The sequence below is a fragment of the Pteronotus mesoamericanus genome, unplaced genomic scaffold (assembly GCF_021234165.1).
Source record: "Pteronotus mesoamericanus isolate MK-2021 breed Mesoamerican mustached bat unplaced genomic scaffold, CSHL_Meso_final scaffold_85, whole genome shotgun sequence".
Classification (NCBI taxonomy): Eukaryota; Metazoa; Chordata; class Mammalia; order Chiroptera; family Mormoopidae; genus Pteronotus; species Pteronotus mesoamericanus.
Genome location: NW_026555329.1, coordinates 11,519,543 through 11,539,514, shown reverse-complemented (window position 1 = coordinate 11,539,514; position 19,972 = coordinate 11,519,543). Strand labels below are relative to the sequence as shown.

The 19,972-nt window shown below is 33.4% G+C and overlaps 1 protein-coding gene across 6 annotated transcripts in view; it reads right to left on the bottom strand.

Moving 5' to 3' along the window:
• Nucleotides 1-19,972, bottom strand: part of DGKB (diacylglycerol kinase beta) — a 538,418-nt gene that overhangs the window by 322,154 nt on the left and 196,292 nt on the right. For all 6 annotated transcript variants that reach the window (XM_054564443.1, XM_054564440.1, XM_054564442.1 and 3 more), the window contains one exon: nt 17,660-17,820. In XM_054564443.1, coding sequence (XP_054420418.1) covers nt 17,660-17,820 — 161 coding nt within the window. The remainder of the gene's footprint in view (nt 1-17,659; nt 17,821-19,972) is intronic.

Sequence of the window (19,972 nt, the reverse complement as noted above, 5' to 3'; positions counted from 1 at the left end):
CTGGACCCATCGTTAGACCTGATACACTCCTGGATTAGTTATGGAAGTCAGCACATTTCTGTTTTAGCTTAAACTCACATAAATGGAGTTTTTGGTCAAGCGAATCCCAAACAATTGTGAACAAAACATGTTTTACTTCTTTGCTGAGTCTCATTTCTTTTTCTACTTTCCCAAAATACTCTTGAATCAGTATAGAAAAACAACATATTTGGTGGACAATAAGCTCTTCCCTGGTTAACTAATATCCATAATGATCACTGAATGTCTGAATTTACTACAGATCCACGGCTCAAAATGGAATGATCAGTACAGAATAAAAATCTGATTATAGGTTTGAAAGGTCAAAAATCCACTTCTCTATTTCTTTGAATTTTTCTTACTAATATGTACTCAGTGCACATTGAATGTTATACTTCTGTTTTGCATTAATATTTATCATATACAACTCCATAATCTGAAATGATTAAAAATAAACCTGCTGCACTGAGTGTGGTAAGAACTAATTTAATCACAACAAAATCAGACTTTATCATCAAATTACTGATTTCTGTACATTCAATGTAAAGAATGCATATTTACTTCTGCTTTTCAAATAGAAATGTTAAATGGAATAAAATGAAATGCATGACAATTATATTATGATAATATGACTAAAATATTAACATGAATTGTTAATCATTACTTAGCAAATTACTACTTTCCTATGGAGAAAATAATAACTTACATATATAATGAATAATATTACACTTGGACTAATATGGTAGTAAGTTAATTACAGACTACACAGCTGATTCAGTTTCATTTACCTAAGGAGCTGTTCCTACCCTGTTGCAGATTAATTACATCTTCAGGAATACACTCTCATTTATCATTGTCACTTGCAGCATTATAGCTCTTGGCAAAAGTGTAGGGCTTTTTTTTTTTAATGTTAAAAAAATTCCTTAGCTGTGATACATTTTACAAGTTTAGTCATTAAGAACATATGACAGCTAAACCCAGGTAAGATTAAATTAGCTATGGAACATTAGGAAAGTTCACATCCCCAAAATTAAATGACTGTAAGGAAATCAAAATTCTGTTAAAATCATTCAATTCAGACAAAGGCCTCTCTCCTATATTATATATATTTTAGGAGGTCTCATGCCTTGAAATAAATGTATTTAAAAGAAAGTATTGCACATTATGAATTCCTTTGTGCACATTAGGCAGAATTTTATTAACCACATTATCTAAAATTGTTAGAAATAAAAGAACTACATATACATACATATATATACACACATATACGCAATTTTGTTTAAATTCTGATGGGAATTTTATACTATTTGCTTTCCTCTAACAATGGAAATATTCTTAAATATGAGCAAGGGAAAGAAACAGAGTTCTGCTGCAGCTTGGAATAGAGTAGAACATTTATTCATTTATTGCTAACTGATTATTTAATATGTACTGAGAATATTACTATACTAATCACATGCAAAGAGTAAGTATGCTCAAATAACTTACATTCCTGATCTCAAGGAGCTCAGATTCCAGGAGGAGAGAGAAAAATATAAATGACTAAAAAACAACATGGGAATACAATTAATGTTTAAGATATGTGAAAAGTAATATGCAGTACCCAAAAGGAGTGGAAAACCCAATCTTGCAGCTCAAGAAAGACTTTTTGAGAGAAGAGTTTCGATATAATGATTCAAAAATGGGCAGGAGCTAACCTTATTACTTGCAAATGAGCAAAGAGAGGGTATATTGGGGGATATTAAAGGAGAGGGATGAGGGTGGTCATTTCCATTTGTTGATGACATGAGCAAAGCCAATGGAACCAAGAAAAAGTATTTTGGAAACTACAGGCTATTCCCTCAATGGAGGTGAGGCTGTTTGCAATAGTGGCCGCCAAAGGCATGGCTGGCTTAGGTGAAGCATGGATCTAAGCAACAAAGATAGCAATGGGAGACATTGCAATAGTAAAAATAAGAGGCGATGAGAGCCTGAGCTAGTTAGGTTCTAGGAAAAATAGAAGTGCTTTAGAGAATAATCAGAGAGATAGAATCAACAGAATTCATTGATTACTTGTAGGGGTTCATGAAACTACAAAGAAGAGCTCTACGATGGGTGAAATAGAGAATGTTCTCATCTGCATAGACAATGCTTGAGCCGTGAGAAGAAATGAAACAGCCCGGGTAGATGTGGAGAGGAAAGAGCAGAACAGAAAAACAATTCTGATGATCATCAGCAATGAACGGGCAGATAGATGATCTTGTTGATTAAAGCCCACAGAAGGTGACATGGACCCAGCAAGGCAGTCAGAGAAGAGTCATAAGACAAGAAGTATGGGGTTAGGGAGGCCAAAGAAGGTAAGAAACAAATTTCAAGGGGGGAAAAATTATATGAAGGTTAAGTGCAGCAAAATACTGAGAAAGATACTGTTACTGGACTTGTACTCTTTGACATTAAGGGTGAAAATGGCCAGGGGACTTTTAGAAAAGTGGTACGGGAGAGAGTACGGATAGGAGAGCCAGTCTGTATTTGTTCAGCAAAGGGATGAGGAAGTGGTGACAACTAAAAATAATTTTGTTAGGCCTCTAAATTACCTAGGAAGAAAGATATCCCTTATTAAAATATATTTTTCCATTTTCTTCTTTTCCCAAATATTTTATAGACTTTGAAATATTTAAATTTACTACATTTTAACTTCAGACATCAAAATTGTTTGTCAACAATCAAAACATTGTTCCTTAGGTAATAAAGACAATGTAGAAAAAAATAACTCATAAAAATAACTAAGTGTGTTCTCCCTGAAAAAAAAGAAAAAATATCTAAGTCTGAATATTTTTTTAAAATTAAATATTTCTCAGGATGCCAAAAGAACAACTAAAAATATAGCAACCAAATGTAGGAGATGGAGTTTCACAGAAATTACATGCATGATCCATGGACATGAACAAAGGAGGAGGGATTGCTGGAGGGAGGAGGGGTGCTGGGGAAGGGGTGCAAAGGAGGAAAAACTGGGACAACTGTGATAGCATAATCAATAAAATAAAAAGAAAAAATAAATAAAAAATAAATAAATAAAAATAAAAATAAAAATATAGCAACCAGTTGCTTAGTGAAACAGCCATTTTTGCGATCTTTTAAATAAAATATGAACACAATTTGTTTCAATCTACTGATACTCTGTTTTAGTTGGGGTTTTAGTTTTGGCACTAAAATCAAATTATAGCACCCATTATTTGTTTGTATATGTTTTTTAAAAATCCCATTATATTCTGTTTAGTCTTTAATAAATAGATAATTTATCATGTAGTAAAGATTAAATTACTTCCTCATTTTTGTAAAACCAATTTTCAAGAGTATAATGTGATCTTGTCACTAAAAGAGAAATAGCACATAATTTTAAGAAAGTGATTTGAATTAAATGTGTAATGAAATTTTGTATGTAAAATAAACTACTGAGACAATTGTCAAGTATTTGAGATTGGTGATCTTTCTGTGATTTACTCAAACTGTGTAAATCCTTCTTGAGATAAATAACCATTTCAGAAGCAAATGGTCTATGAAACAGTATCTTCCAACAAAAAATATGAAGTTGACTTTCCAAGAACATTTTACACCAGTATATTGTTAATGTCATTATATATTTCTTTTTGTTATAAAATGAGAAAAAAATACATTTCAGTAGTTGGCCAGGGGAGGGACAGAATGGGGAAGTTAGGGGGCGGAGGACTGAGCATAAAGGAAAAAGGACTCGTGGACATGGACAGCAGTGAGGTAATTGCTGGGGGGAGGGGGTATAAGAGGACTAAGTGGTAATGAAAAATACAATAAAGATTAAATTTTTTAAAAAACAATGTTTTCTATGATGATAATTAGTTTCCCTTTGATTAGCTTTTTCAATTTCTCAAATGTACAACCACTGTTTCTTATTTAAAATCACATAAAAATTATTATTTCCAATTTAACAACAGATTTGTAGTTAAACCAATAAATAGAATTTGGCCAAAATAAACTTAAGTAATAAAAAGGTGGTAGCTTAAATTTATATAACATTTATAAGAAGCAGGTGAATTAGACAAACCAGAGAAAATGAGATTTTAATCATGTTAAGAGCCTAATTTTTTTGTCTTCAAGGGCCAGACCAAAAAAGCCAAAAAACAAAAACTCTACATTCGCAATCAGTCTGGGGTCATAACTAAATTTTTAGTTAAGATATTCCCTTTGTATTTTCAGTAAAGGCATAGGAAAATGTGTAAGGTAAGAAAGGGCTGATGACTGAGGGAATTCTTCCTGGTAATTATTCCACTAACTTGAAATTTATGGTTATGAGAATTAAGTAGTCATATTTTTCCTACACTGGCAGAATAAGAGGCTCTTAGTGACTGACTAAGGCTGGATATTAAATCATAACCAGGCAAATATCTATTTGATAGGACATTTGGGCGGTAATATATATGGTACACTAAAAGTCCACTTGTCTTTGTCAGATTTCTTCCAGACTTGCAGAGTAATTCTACAGTGAGCAAAGACCCATGTCCAATTTCAAAAGTACTAATGTGGAGAAGGTTTTCATTTTCATATTGGCTTTAGCTTTTTACACAGTGTGTGATACTAATTTGTTTCTGGATATGTTCTACAAAAACTGGAGGACCTTTCCAGAAGCCTTTGAAATTCTTATTGCCTTGCTTGTTTCTGTTCATAGTGCTTACTTCTGTGTTGAAGAGTGTCCAAATTGGAACTTACTGGGATGATTAACAGCTGCTACAAAATCAATACTCTGTGTAGAGAAAACAGATTTGGGCTAAGATGGTCTTACATGAGCACTATTCTGTAACTGAATATCATTCGATGTCAGCAAGCCCAATATAATTTATGTTGGTGGAAGCATTTCCATGAATATAATCCATGGGATTTTCAGATTCAGCCTCAAAGAACTAGGGGGTGGGGAAGATAATTCATAGGTTTTAATTATGCATAATTATGCATATTCTAAGTTGCAAAGATAACTGTTAGCTCAAAAAGGGTTTGCTTCAATCTTTCATTATGTTAACACTCATTATGGTTGAAACACTAAGTCACACTATTAGTGTTATTACAATATGCTTCAAAAAAATTCTTAAAATTATTTTCCACAAGTTAAACTGAAAGGTAATACAGGTGTTCGCGTATTTGGTTTATATACCCTGATGTCCAATTACAAGACACAAAGGTAGCTGCTGGCATATGTCCTAAAAATCCTTCGTATCTATTCTTATAGGGCTACATATTCTTTACAGTAATTTATTATATGCTTTAAGATAACTTATTATAACAACTTTATACTAACAAAATAAACATGCTAACAGTTTAAAAGGAAATAAATTAATTCTCTGAATCATTACTTTTTTTGTACCTCTTCCAACCACATTCAAGAAACAATGTGTGTGTATAACATTTCAAATCCAGAATACTAGAATTCACATTTCTCGTTGGCACAATGTTCATCTTTCTATCCATCATAATACTCATTCCAGGAATTAGAAGAGGCACTCAATAAATACTTGTGGAATGAATTAATAAACAAACTCCTTTGAGACTAAAACACTAATCAGAATGAGGGCAATAAATGACCGTGATAACTCAACAGATTTTTATACTAATAGAAGTACAGCATAAACCATAAGGAAAAGCTGAGATGTTATTCAACAATGCCATTTATGAATATTAGTAAAAGGCCCATACAAAGATATTTTGCTGATCTGCTTATCTGGGCCCTCCACTAGGAATAGCTCTGTGTATCAACACTCCTCCTTCCCTGATATTATACGGAATAGTCTCATTATTGTAACATGGCACGTGTTACTTCAGTGAATGTGTCACAGGAAAGAAAAAAATAATGTTTAAAGTGACATACTTTTCTTGTGCGCAAGGCAGCTGTCATTAATTTGAACTACAACTTTTGCATATTGAATATGTAAACTTTCTTCCTTTCTGTGCTGTTAGTAAAAGCGAATGTGTTTAACACAGGGCTATCATGGGTGTAGATACTATTTTGTCCAGATGGGTGGGCTGACTTCCTATCAGCATTTTATCCAAAAATTGACTCTTCAGCTCAAAGTCACAAGGACGAAAACATGGCATGTCAGGATGCATATTGTTATGAATTAGGGAAGTCACAACTATCAATAGCACTGGAAATCTGAGGCTTAAGTACATAAAGCCTACTTCCCAAAGGGGAGATACGCGAAGAGAAGGTGTTTTAAGAAATGAATGGAAAGAACGGCACGTGAAATAGAAAAATTTACTATGGTTTGGTGTGGTTTTGGCAGCTCAGTACAGATGACTTCATTACACAAGATGTATCAAATAATGTAGAACAGAACAAAAAATATTCCCCATTTAGCAGTGAAATGAAGACCTTATGCAACAGCCATATTTTTAGTCACTTTCCTAGTACTGTGGTCCCCCTTAGCTGTGGGGGATATGTCCCAGCACCCTCAGTGGATGCCTAAAACCATGGATAATACCAAACCCCACACACAAAAAATTGAGTTTTTTTCCATACATACATACTTACATTTATGGCTTCATCACTACTCTTTTACTTTGGGGACACTGTTAAGTAAAATATGAGTTATTTGGATTAAAGCACTACAATACCAGGACAGTCGATCTGATAACCCAGACAGCTGCTAAGGGCCCAGCGGGCGAGTAGTGGGTAAATTGCACAAAAGGTAAAATGAGACGATTCATGTCCCAAATGGAAGAGTGTGGGATTTTATCGCCCTGCTTGAAAAAGCACTCATTTTTAAGCTTATGATTGTTTATTTCTGAAATTTCTCTTTCAACATTTTCAAATCACATCTGAAAATGGAAACTCAAACTGTGAAAAGCAAAACCATGGAGAAGGGGAAGCTACTGACCTCCACACACATCTTTTTCTTCAGAATATTTATCTCTATTTGAAATTCACTTGTTTTTTATCATCTTGCCCCCATAAAAATGTCACTTAAGAACTGAGGTTTTGTCTGTTTGTATTCCCCGATACTTATTTTCACTGTGTAGAAGAGTGTCCAGAACATAATGGCCACTCACATAAACAAAATAAAATTGTTGTATAAATGAATAAAAGGAAAAAACACTAGAATACATGAAACAGAAAATCAGCAGAACAGCAACTACCGATTAGTAAAGCCTACCCACTTAAAATGTGATCTCAGCAAATAAAATTACATCATCTCTCAATTCATTACTAAAACAATTTTATAAGAGGAAGGGATATAGAGCAAGTTAAAGTTAACATTTAAATGAGAATTTAAGCATCATAGTAGTAAGTTTAGAAATGTTTAAATACATATGGTTAATCCTGTGAAATTTTTTAAAGATTATTCATGATCCTTAAACATTTTTGAATTACATTGAGAGAGTTTCATTTACCTTTCCATATCCTTGCATATCGTTCGTTAATATTGTTAGCATTTTGGTATATATATTTTCTGACTTTTTCCTTCATTCTTAGAGACAAAGCTATATGAAACCATTTGTATTTTATCACCATTATTATCCTAACATTTATTAAGCAGTAGTGGTAGGTACTATTGTAGGAGTTTTGGGATTTCCTAACTCAATCCCCACAACCTCAGGATAGGTTCTGTATTGTCCCCATTCTCTCTCTATATCTTCTCTCTCTCCCTCCATCCCTCCCTTTTTCTCTTTCACTCTCAAGCATAAAAAAAGGAGAAAAAGCGCTTACTTATGGATAATTTGCCTTTGTTAGTTAACATTACAGTATTAGAAACTCTTTTCCTACTGTATGTGAATTTCAAATTGATAAACATTTAGGTTGTTCCCAATTGTATGTAATTAAATATAATTGGTGCACCTTAGGCTTTTATATTATTTATTTATGTAGAATGGATTCTTAGAAATGAGATAGATGGCTCCAACTCTGCACATTTTAAATTTTAACAGATACCATCCACTTATAATATTTTAATTTACAGGTTCATCATACAATTATTAATTTTTGTATACACTTATTGGTATTAGATAATATCAGTCTTTATTTTTAATAAAGAGTAAACAATGAATTTTGAAATAATTTTAGATAACAATGATTAATTTCCTTGTAAAATGATAACATAAGAAATTGTTTTATCTGGTTATTCATTGTAATTCTCATGGTCTTAGTCTATTTTTCTATTAGATGTTTATTTGTTATTAAGAATTCCATATTTTAGTTTATTAACTCCATATGTATTACTTGTATTGAAAATATTTTCTTGGACTTTTCACTGTTAGAGTTTGAGCAAACTTTTTTTTTAATTCAAGATGGTGAAAAGTAATTAAAGTCTTTTTCTTTATGGGTTCTTAGCTTTCCTGTTTGCCTCAGACAGGTTTCTCTTACCTAATCAATATACTTCTATATTTTTTCTAATGTCTTATAATTGTATTACTTTATTTTGCACTTTAATCTATTTTTACATGGACATGAATGAAAATACAAATTTTTATTCAAATGAGTAATCAGTTCTGTCATTTAATTTATCATGACATTGTCCTTACCCAATGATTTTAACTTCTAGCAAATACTAAATCACTGGTAGTGTATTTTTTGGTCTAATTTTGTAATCTGTTCTATTATAATCTATTTTTGTGCCACCATATTATAGTTACCAAGGTATGGTAGCAATTTGTACACGGTAAGGAAATTGACCATTACAGGATGTTCTTTATTTCAAAAAGTTATAAACACATGTTTGCCCCATTGTAAATTACCAGTTATCAAAACAACTACCAGTAATTCTATTAGAATTCTCAATAGAAATGCACTAAATGTACAAATTAATTTGAGGAGACTTGTTCTTTTATACTATTAAGTATTCAAAATAGAAACATGATGACTTATTCATGCCTTATAATGTTGCATAAAATTATTTAGTTTTCTCCATATAGGCTGAGTGTATTTTTATTAATTATAAACCTTGGTATTTATAGTTTTATGATATTGTTAACTAATAATTATATTCATGACAACATATTAACTGGTAATTTTATAAACATAAGTCACAGGTCCATATTTGGCACTACATGTTGATTTAATAGTTTTATTTTTAGTCAATACATATTTATCTGTGATCATATCACTTTCATATGATAATCTTTTAGCATTTAAATATTTATATGACTTATTGAAATTCTTATTATTTAATTACTTCACTCATCTAAAAGTATTTACTAACGAAGTGATATAAAAATCCCTGTATCCTTCCTCATTTCATCATTTTATTTGAAATGTCTCCAGTATGCCAGTATTAGTCTGATGTTAACTACTGATTTGATATTTTAAATGTTTTACATGTTTGTTCATTAGTTTTTAATTATAAACATGGAAAACCTGGTTTTTATTTAAATTAAAGAATTATGTTAACATTGACCCATTTTGGTGTCCTTGAAATAAACTCTACTTGATCAATAGCTTTTAGTACTTAAAGACAATGAAACCTTGGTTTTCGAACTTAATTCAATCAGCAGAACCTTTCAAGAAGTAATTTGTTTGAAAACTGAATCTCCTTTGTCGCCTGAGAGATGCGCGACTGACCATACAGGTATCAGTTAAAAGGGTTGTTGGGGAGAGAATGAAGACCCAAAGTTTTGTTACACAACCACGACATTTTTTCCATGAACACCTTGATCAAAAACTTCTTCGAGAACCAAGACATTCGAGAACTAAGATATCACTGTATATCATCTGAACTTACTTGCTAAGTTTACGGTTTGCAGCTGTTCATTTACTTTCACATGTGTATTTTCTATTTTGGGTTATGCTTGTGAGGTATTGATACTGAGGTTACTAGCTATGTAAAATGAATGCAAAAATGTCCATTTTAATTTATATTCTGGAATAATTTTTAAAATATGAGAATTAATTGTGCTGAGAAAAGTCATTTGAAATGACTGCTGTTTTAGTAGTTCTATTCTTACAAGTTTACTTTTTCCTCTTTGGCCATATGCTTAGAATATGGCTTCTCAAACTGTGATTCCGTAACAGCAATATTGGGATCACCTGGGAGCTTGTTAGAATGCTAAATCTTTGGCTTCCATCTCAATCTACTGAAATAGAAAGCCTGGCTATGAGCATCATTAATCTGCAGTTTAACAAGCCTTTAAGGTAATTGTGACACATGCGTAAGTTGGAGAACTACAAGTTTTCTCTTGGGCAAATTTTAGCCATATATATTCAAATATACGTATATTTGAATGAAAAAATATGTCATTTCTTCTACAAGGTAGATTTTATTGGCATAAAGATGCAAATGACATACTCATAATTATTTAAATATGTTCTGTAGCTGCGGTTGTATCTTCAATTCAAACGTATGACCTGTGTATTTCTGTTAAAAAGATATTCTTGGGAAGTGACGTCAGGATGATGACAGAATAAGAGTTTTCAGCCATAATCCTTGGCAACAGAAATGGATTTTGAAAACCACTCACCCATAAGCATCTTTGTGGGAGACAGAGTCCAGCAGAGAAGTCCCAGCATACGGTTGGAGTAACAAAAAATATCCGATAACACTGAAGAGGGTAAGCGGTCACTTGCATTTGGCATGCGGCACACCTCAGTGCCAAAAGAGACCCACCCCCTCGGCCTGAGATTTCTGAAACCCAAGAGGAGAGTCTAGTGAGTGAGGGATTAGCTTCCCAAGCCTTGCAGGAGGGGCCCAAGCGGCAGCTGCTTTATAACCTCGGCCAGAATACTGCGGGTGGCTTCCCCAGAGCTCAGTGGTTTGAGAGAGACTGGGAGCAGCTGGGAGAGACCGGACCTCTAAGAAGTAAGGGCTTGGCACTCCATGAAAGGGGGTGGATCCTACCGACCACATCACCGACTCCATCGGGAGGCCCACCCACAAGCTGTTTGGGACTCCTAAACTAGGACCCTGGCCCAGCTGGCCCAGGAGGCCCCCCGACCCCGCCACGGCAGGCTCCCTGTACGTGCCCCCAAGCGTGCCGTCGTGCATCCCCTCCTGAGTGGGCGTGCAACCCTTTGCTGACAGCTCGTGACGACGTGCGGTAGCAGGCTCAGCTCTACAGGGTTGCAGGAAGGCACTAAAATTTAAGCATTTTAGGCACAGCCCTGGGCAAAACACACAGGGAACAGATCAGCACCCAGGCAGGCTTTGCAGGATCTAGAGAAAGAATACAATCTTAATTACTTCTCTGCACTCCCTCCCCTACACAAATACACACACACCCCAAGAGGGAACGAGAGGCATGGAGTGGGCACATCTATGGAAAAACTCTGAGAGAGCCTCAGAATCCCTAGCTGGGCTGACCACTGCAGTGTTTCTCTACCCAACGCAGTCACTGAAACCTGGAAGAGGTGAGAGCGGCTTCAGGGGCATTCTGACTGTGGCGCTCAACGCAGCCCTGTAACCTGGCTCCAGTCCGTTTTAGCAGCGGTCCCAGATTGGTCCTGACCGCTCAAGACCAGAGGGAGACCTGCCTGTCCTACCCTCGCAGGAAGCCCGCTGATGTCTGGATTGTGGACACTGAAGCAGCCTTGCAGCTCAGTTCCAGTGCCTCTCAACTACTGCTGTGTAGTAAACCTGCACATTTATATCCCCACATTTTGACGTTTACACTTACCTAGGGTCATTTGTATTGTTTCCCACACTGTTTATGCTGCTTTTAGTCTCTATTACAATTACATAACTTAATTACATATGTAAGTGGAGAAATATGATTGCAAAAATAGTCTTTGCATTATATGGAAACAAATACGATTTGGGAATATTTGATATAAACGCGATGCTAAAACTGTTATAGAACGATATATTCTTTGCTTTAGAATTAGATGGAAGGGAGATCATTATGAAAGTATTTTTTTAGACTATTGTGAAAAAGAATTTCACACTCAGGTTGCTTACAAGTGTCTTTTGAGTTTTTATCCCACATTAAAGAACCTAAAAATGGAAACCAGAGGTGGCTTATTATGGAATGTGATTTACACTAAACTTTGTATAACCTCAGTCAGGGACCCACGTTCAGAGGAATGGCATTAGCTGGGCCTATAAGCAAAGACTGGTGCATTCAGTTATAGTCATCGGTTTTAAGATAAAATGAAATATTCAAAGTTGTATGTATCATTTTTATGACAGATGTTTTATCTTCAATTAATGTCCAACTACCATATCTGATAGAAGAGCTCTTACTGTACATAAATTGGACTACATTTCCTGAATATGATCATTGACTCATTCAATTCCTCTTTTTAAAAAACCAGCACCACACCTTGGCTTCCCAGATTCTTTAAGACATGGCTGCAGCCACCTGAGCACTGCCTTTTTGTCATCCATCCCCCCTTCTCTATGGTCCAGACACACTGACCTACCAGGTCTTTGAACACACCAAGCTTTTCTCCACCTCAAGCCTTCTACCTGCTTGGGATGTTCTTTCCATCTCTTTGGTGTCCAGTTCACTTATTGTATTTCGTAGATTTTTTTTCTTAAGTGCACCTTCCTTAAATAGGCCTTTCCTGACTATGAGAACTAAAGTTGTTGTCTCTTATTCTAGCTTATGGTAACTTTTGTTTTCTTTCACAAATTTATCATAATTTTCAAAAAATTTGTCTTCTGCATGTTGTTTCTCCCACAAAACTCCAAGTTCTAATAATAGGGTGATCCATCTCTTCAAGGTATTCCATTATTTTGTTTGTTTGTTTATTAGGCAAATGAGTGAATAATCAACTATTAGGAAAAACCTAATGGTATATGTGATGGTAATACAGTGGTTAGATAGTTTTCTTCCTGGGGTTTTTGAGATTATTGACAGTTCTTTCAAAACTCAAAATGAGAATGAAAGGCAATACATAGTAGTTTTTAAGATTAATTTCCAAGGTCCTGCTCTTCAGGCACTAATGACAATTCTCTCTCCTCACTATAATGCAGGCTTGGCGATCATACAGACTTCTCCTATATTGTTCACTGACAGACCTCAAACAGTATGTGCTATACATGGTAGGTGCTAAGTAAATATATGTTTATTGAAGGACCACCACTGTATAAAAGAATCTATTTTCAGAGTTAATTTTTTTTTATCTCAGGATCATTTCAATGTGTTCTGGCTAAAATTGAAAAAAATATTATAAAGAAGGAATTATTAGAAACTTGATAGTTATTTACCAATTTTCCTTTTCCTCCTGGAAAGGTAGAATTTCTTCCCCAGCCAATTAAGATATGGCCAATGGGCTGTAAGTGAACATCTTCCAGGCCCAGCCCATAAAAAAGCCCACGCTAATATTCCACTCTCTTTTTGTCACCTGATTGTTGAATAGAGGGGATTCTGTGTATCTAGAGGAGGGTGGAGCCACAGATGGAAGGAGCCAGGATCATTGATTGATCAAATGGAGCACAGTTTCCTCCCAATGATAACCCAGGCTGTCCTGCCATGTGAGGGAAGAACTAACTTTCAGTTGCTGTCAGACCAGATATTTTGGGTTTGTTTGTGCCAACATTGAACATACTCTGATTAATGCAAGAGGCATATCATAATGTACAATATATGAAGATATTTATCTATATTTTTCTGACCATCACGGGTTTTCTAAAATTTTGAAGCAAGGTTTTGTTTTGTTTTGTTTTTTTAATTTTATTTTAATTTATTTTTTCAAATACATTTGTCTCCGCCCACCCCCCCAAGGTTTTTTTATAAAGTGTAAATCACTTACATCACTATGTGAAGGACAATAACTAAAATTTTAAAAATAAAAATTCTATTGATAGTTTCAAATTTTGAGACTACATTGTAAGAAGGTGGTAAGTGATTCATAGAGATCATTTCAAGTATGACTTATGTGCCATCTTAAGTTTCTCATGCTGGTGATAGCAAAAAAATGAAATGTTCTCTTTGTTCTTTTAATGCTCCAACACCACTACTTATTCAGAAATATTTTGATACAGATGATTCATTTTATTTCATTGATTTTTGGACTCACTTATGGGGGCAAAAGAATACAAGTTGCTCATCTGAATATGGCCGTGCTAAGTGAGAGACCAAGTTTGAAATTTCTATAAGGTCTATTGCTCTGACATTTAGTGTTGAGCCTTTGTTGCTGAGACACAGGCAACAATTTTAGAGAAATATGCTCCTCTCTCTTAACACCTCTGCTTCCCAGGTTACTCCGATACTGAGTTTCCATATGTGTCTCTCTATTTCTCCACTGGTAGTATCCTTATTTGGTAAAACAATTCTCCTTTTCCTTTATTAAAAGCAACTGACCTATTTTGTCATATATTTTTGGAATAGGCTTTTCAAGTTTTTGTCATAAAATTTTTCTCAAAGCTTGCTTAGTTATAGATAAAGTGTATACATTAATTTGCATATTATGGTAAGCTATCCCTTCTAAAATTAGAAAATGTCTCCAACTATTCTAATATTTTATGTATTTGTAGAAAGTTTTAACATTTCCTACATGAAGGTCTTGTATACTGTTTACTAATTCCTATATACTTTTAACTTTTGTTGTTTTTAAATAAATTCATTGATTATTATTAATATAATTGAGTGGTATTGAATATTTAGGTTGATTTTGTATTTCTCAACTTTGCTACACTCCTGTATTTAGTCCTCATATATTTTCAGTTGAGATATTATTTTTTAGTGTTTATGGTTTTTTTGTTTTTCACTCTATCATTTATTTGCAATTCTCTGTACAATATTTTTATAAAATTAATTTTGTAAAACATCTTATTAACTCTTTTCAATAAGCCAGCTTTTGGGTTCGCTGACATTCTCAATTTTGTTGCTATTCTTTGCTGTATTTCCTGTTTTATTCTTATTATAGCTTTCCTTCACATTTCTTTGGGTTTTTGCTGTTTCTCCTTTTCAATATGTTGACTTTCCCATTTTATATTTGTCTTTACTGATGTCAGGATTATTGAAATTTTGAGCAGTGTAATTCTTTCTTGTGTGCTGGGGGCCTGTTCTATGACCACAGATTATTTAGTAGGTCCCTATCCTCTACCCATTAATTGCTAGTAGTAACCCCCTCTTGGTCATGATAATCAAACATGTGTCCATATATTGCCAAATGACTCTTGTGGTGAGGGAGAAATTATCCTCTTTTGAAGACCACAATGAAATTTGGCAATTAAACAAATTACTCAGTAAAACTGACTTGATTTGGAATGCAGGCAAGAAAATCCATGACCCAGAGAGTGATCTAAAACAGTAATGAACTCTGTAGAAAATGAGCAAAGAAGGTTAATGTCAGAGCTCATCTATGTTTGCAAAACTAATTAGAGCAAACCACTAACCAGCCAACTAGGCAGAAATTTAGTAGAAGACCTTATAGTGAGACAGGCATACTGGGCCTTAATAAATTTCCTCATATCCTTGGCAGTCTAAAAGACCATATGCATGCATAGCTGCACAAATGTTCAGAAAAGATCAGAGAGGGCCCTTGTTATTTACATATCTTTGGATACATGAGAGGACTTGCACATGAACAGAAGACACAAAAGAAGAGCCAGCAGATATTAAAAGCTGACTCAGGTTAATAACTACCTGAAGATTGTATATGCTTCTCAATGAACACACAGCTCCAGTGGCCAAGTGATAAAGACTTACTGGCTCTAGCTTTTCACACACAAACTCTGGTCAATCAGGCTGAAACTGGACTGATCCCTAGGAAACCAGGATGAAAGTCAAAACAAAATATAACAACAACAACAACAAAACACAAAAAAACTGAGGACTCTGTATCCATACACCACAAGGAAGAAAGGCTCTACTTAAGTAGTGCAGGTACATCACTACACAAACACAGGAACAACTACAACATCAATACGAGGATCCCAGAGTTGTATAATACTTTATATAAAATAAAATCTCTAGTTTCCAAAAAATTTTCAGACATGCAGAAGAATAGCAAAGTGTGACATGTCACTGATGGGACCCAAATGCTATCAAATTCTATGATGCTCTCCAGATACTGGATTTACCAGACAGACTGAAAGAACTAAAGTAAATAATGTTTAAGGAGTAAAGGGAAGCATAACAATAATAACTCTTTAAATAAAAAATATATCTTAAAGATACAGAAATTATAAAAAGAATCAAAGGAAAATGCTGGACTTAAAAATGTGTGGTAACTAAAAAAAATTCACTGAAAGGACTCAAAACAGTGGCATTATTCATAATATCCAAAGACTGGAAACACTTTAAATGTTGACCAACTGGTAAATGGATAAACCATATGTGATATATCTATACAATGGGATAATATTCAGCAATAAAAAAGAATACAGTATTCATGCAATTCATATTGGCAAACCTCAAAAACATAAAGTGAAAGATGCCAAATGCAAAAGACTATATATCGTATATTTTTTCTCTGTAAAATATCCATATAAGGCAAATCTTAGAAGAAGAAAGAATAATTATTGCTTCAACTTGGAAAAGGAACCAGGATTGACTATAAATAGGCACAAAGATTCTTGTTTTAATGATACAAATGCTCTAAAATTGGATAGATTTATAAAAATAGTTAAAAGGTTTACTTAAAATGAATGAATCAGGTTGTAAATTATATTCCAATAAAGCTGTCAAAAATATTTTTCATATTGATATCAAATATAAATAAGACTTTTATGGATTGAGATGAATTACATTCTTCTTACAAATAGTAAGAGTCAATATAATATTAGCAATGGTTGTATATTTGGCTTTTATTAATCATCATTTGAGGTTTTTAAAATGTATAACCACATTACTTATAACTATGAGAAAGAAAATAATAACTATCAAGATACAGATAAATGAGGAACACTCAGAATAAAAATATTTGCTAAAGAACTCTGACCCAGGTAGCTTCACTCTCTAAGCTCATAGACTCAACCAATCTTTTTACAGTCTACTAGTGGTGTGCGTGTGTTGTATGTCTGTGCATGCATGTGACAAAAGGGTAGTACTGAGTTGCACGTTAAATGGAATGTAATATTGTAAAGAATATACATTTTAGATTTCATAATTGTTTCATAAATATATACATATGTGTACATACATATATACACACACACATATATATATATATATACATGTATACATAGACAGAATTACTTTTACATTCCTTAAGGATAAAAATTTAAATAACTCTTTTAATTGCCAAATGACACTTTACTTCTAATGTAAGATTTTTAAGAATTCAAATAGAAAGTTAGGCTTTTAATTTACTAAACACTTGAGAATAGTAGCAATGCTTTTTTAGACTCAAAATTAACCATAAATTTAAATATAATGTCTATAGTAGGTTATGATGCTACTATAATATATATCTGAAATTAAGGTGAAATTTGATGCACTATTTTCACATTTTCACTAACATAGAACTTTAGCTTCTTCTCTAAGACTCATAACTAAACCCTAATTATGAACAATTCTAATTTACATTTTAGTAACACAAATGGTCAAACCAATTGCAAAATTATAGTTTTCCTTGTTTAACACATGAAACTTTATTGTTGTACTCTAACTTAAATTCATAAGCTTTATTATTGCCCATTAAAAGAGGTCTTTTGCTGAAACTAACATAAAATAAATTATTTATAATTATTAAATCTTCATAGTGTACAGACAGTGACTATCCAGGACTGGTAGAAAAAGAACATTTAGTGAAAAATCTTACCACGCCAATAGAAAAGTAATTATTGATGATACTGTAAGGCACTGGGTCTCCCTTCTCATCTTTGTCATTAGGTATCACTTCAAACAGCCACCTGTCCAACATGATTTCTGTGCTGTTTTCAATGTCTTTCAGGATTTTCATCAGATTTTCACCTTCATAACCTAATTAAAAAAAAAAAACATTAATCTGAGAAAAAAATCAAGGCTGTATTTACATGTGTGTAAGTATGTGTTTAAGTGTATGTCATTCCTCAGTTAAGTAACGCATTTTTAAAGTAAATTCTAATATAAGTAGAATCAATTATAATCTTATTTTACTTAGACCAGTATGTTATTTTTAGCTCTAATTTGCAACTCATATTTCTCTCCCGTGGTGTAAATTTTCAGCATAGCCAACTGCCAAATGAGCATCTCCACTGAATACTCCTAGAAAACTTAATATCAATGTATTCAAAATGAAATTAACTATCTGCTTTCATATATTTTCCCTGTGAACTCTCTCTGAGAAAGACAACACTCTCCGCCCAGTTGCTAAGTTAAGAATCCTGGAAGCATTCTAAACTTGTGTCTTTCTGAAACTCCCTTATCTTTACTCTTTCCCTTCTAGTCATACATAACTACTTTCAATTTAAAAAAAAAAAGTCTTTCTCTTTTACACTAGGTGCCACATCATCTCTTATTCTATATACCCACGATATCCTCTTTTTTTAAGGCTAGCTTCCTTTAATTCCCTCTGCAATTTTAATGTTTGATATATTCAGGAAGACAATCTCTCAAAATAATGGATTCTATGCATTCTCACCACAACAGTTTTCAACGCTAGCCTTATCTTAGTACACAGCATATAGTTATTTACATCTTTCTGACTACAAGTTCTTTTTACAAGGTCTGCCCTAGAGTAAATGCCAGTAAATCCATTTTTTAATGAATCTACTACAGAGAGTCAACATGGCCTGAAAAAGTATTTTTTAAATATTGTACTATCTACTTAAGGTATCTATAGGTAGGTAATGTTATATTTAAACAGTAGCTTAATCCTGGATGTGCTACTTTCTTAATCATTTGTTTTTAAACCCCCTTGATGGTTTTCTCCTCTTTAACACTTAGGATTGTTGTAAGAATTAAATGAGAAAAAAAATAAGAGAGTACAAAAAAATGTCTTAGTGTATGAGGTACGAGAATAGAAAGTTCTCAATAATATAAGAATACTGATAAAAATAGTATCAGAATTTGAAATATTGTACTAAATTAAATAATATATTTCTGTAATTCTACACATACAGATAGGCATTCTTGAGATATTTTGATATAGAATAATATTTTCATAGATTTTATTCTGTGTCAAAATTTGGTTTTCATTTTAATAATTTTTTGGTGAACAAGTAAATGCCAGAGGCTATGAGTCCTCATTAGATGTGCTAGCACACATAACATTGGGAAAACTAATTGTGTTAAAAGAAAACATAATGAGCAATGTAATATGCTAAAATTCTCTAATGATGAATAAATTAGGTTATTTGTAACATAATTCAAAAACTATGAAAATATAAATTAACATGAATATAATTATATTCGATGGAAAAAAAATTGAACTGTTTAAACCACAAGACAATGATAACTAAACTTTCTTATATTTCACATGTTCCTTTTTTAAGTATATTTTATTGATTATGCTATTACAGTTGTCCCATTTTATTCTCCCCTTTGTCCCTCCACCCTGTCCTGCCTTCCCTCCAGCATTCCCACCGCCCTTAGTTCACGTCCAAGGGTCATACATATAGGTTCTTTGGTTCCTCCATTTCCTTACTAATCTTAACTTCCCTCTCTCTATTTTGTACCTATCGATTATGTTTCTTATTCCCTGTACCTTTTCCCCCATTCTCTCCCCTCCCCCTCCCTGAAGATAATCCTCCATGCGATCTACATTTTTAAAATTCTGTTTCTGTTCTAGTTGTTTGCTTAGTTTATTTTTATTTTTTTAGGTTCAGTTGTTGAAATTTGTGAGTTTGTTTTAATTTTACTGTTCACAATTTTGATCTTTTTCTTAGATTAGTCCCTTTAACATTTCATATAATAAGGCCTTGATGATGATGAACACCTTTAAATTGACCTTCTCTGGGAAGCATTTTATCTGTCCTTCCATTCTAAATAAGAGCTTTGCTGGATAGAATAATCTAGGTTGTAGATCCTTCCTTGTTATGACTTTGAATACTTCTTTCCAGACCATGTCTGTGAGGTTTCTTTCAAGAAATCAGCTGATAGTCTTATGGAAACTCTCTTGTAGGTAACTGTGTCCTTTTTTCTTGCTGCTTTT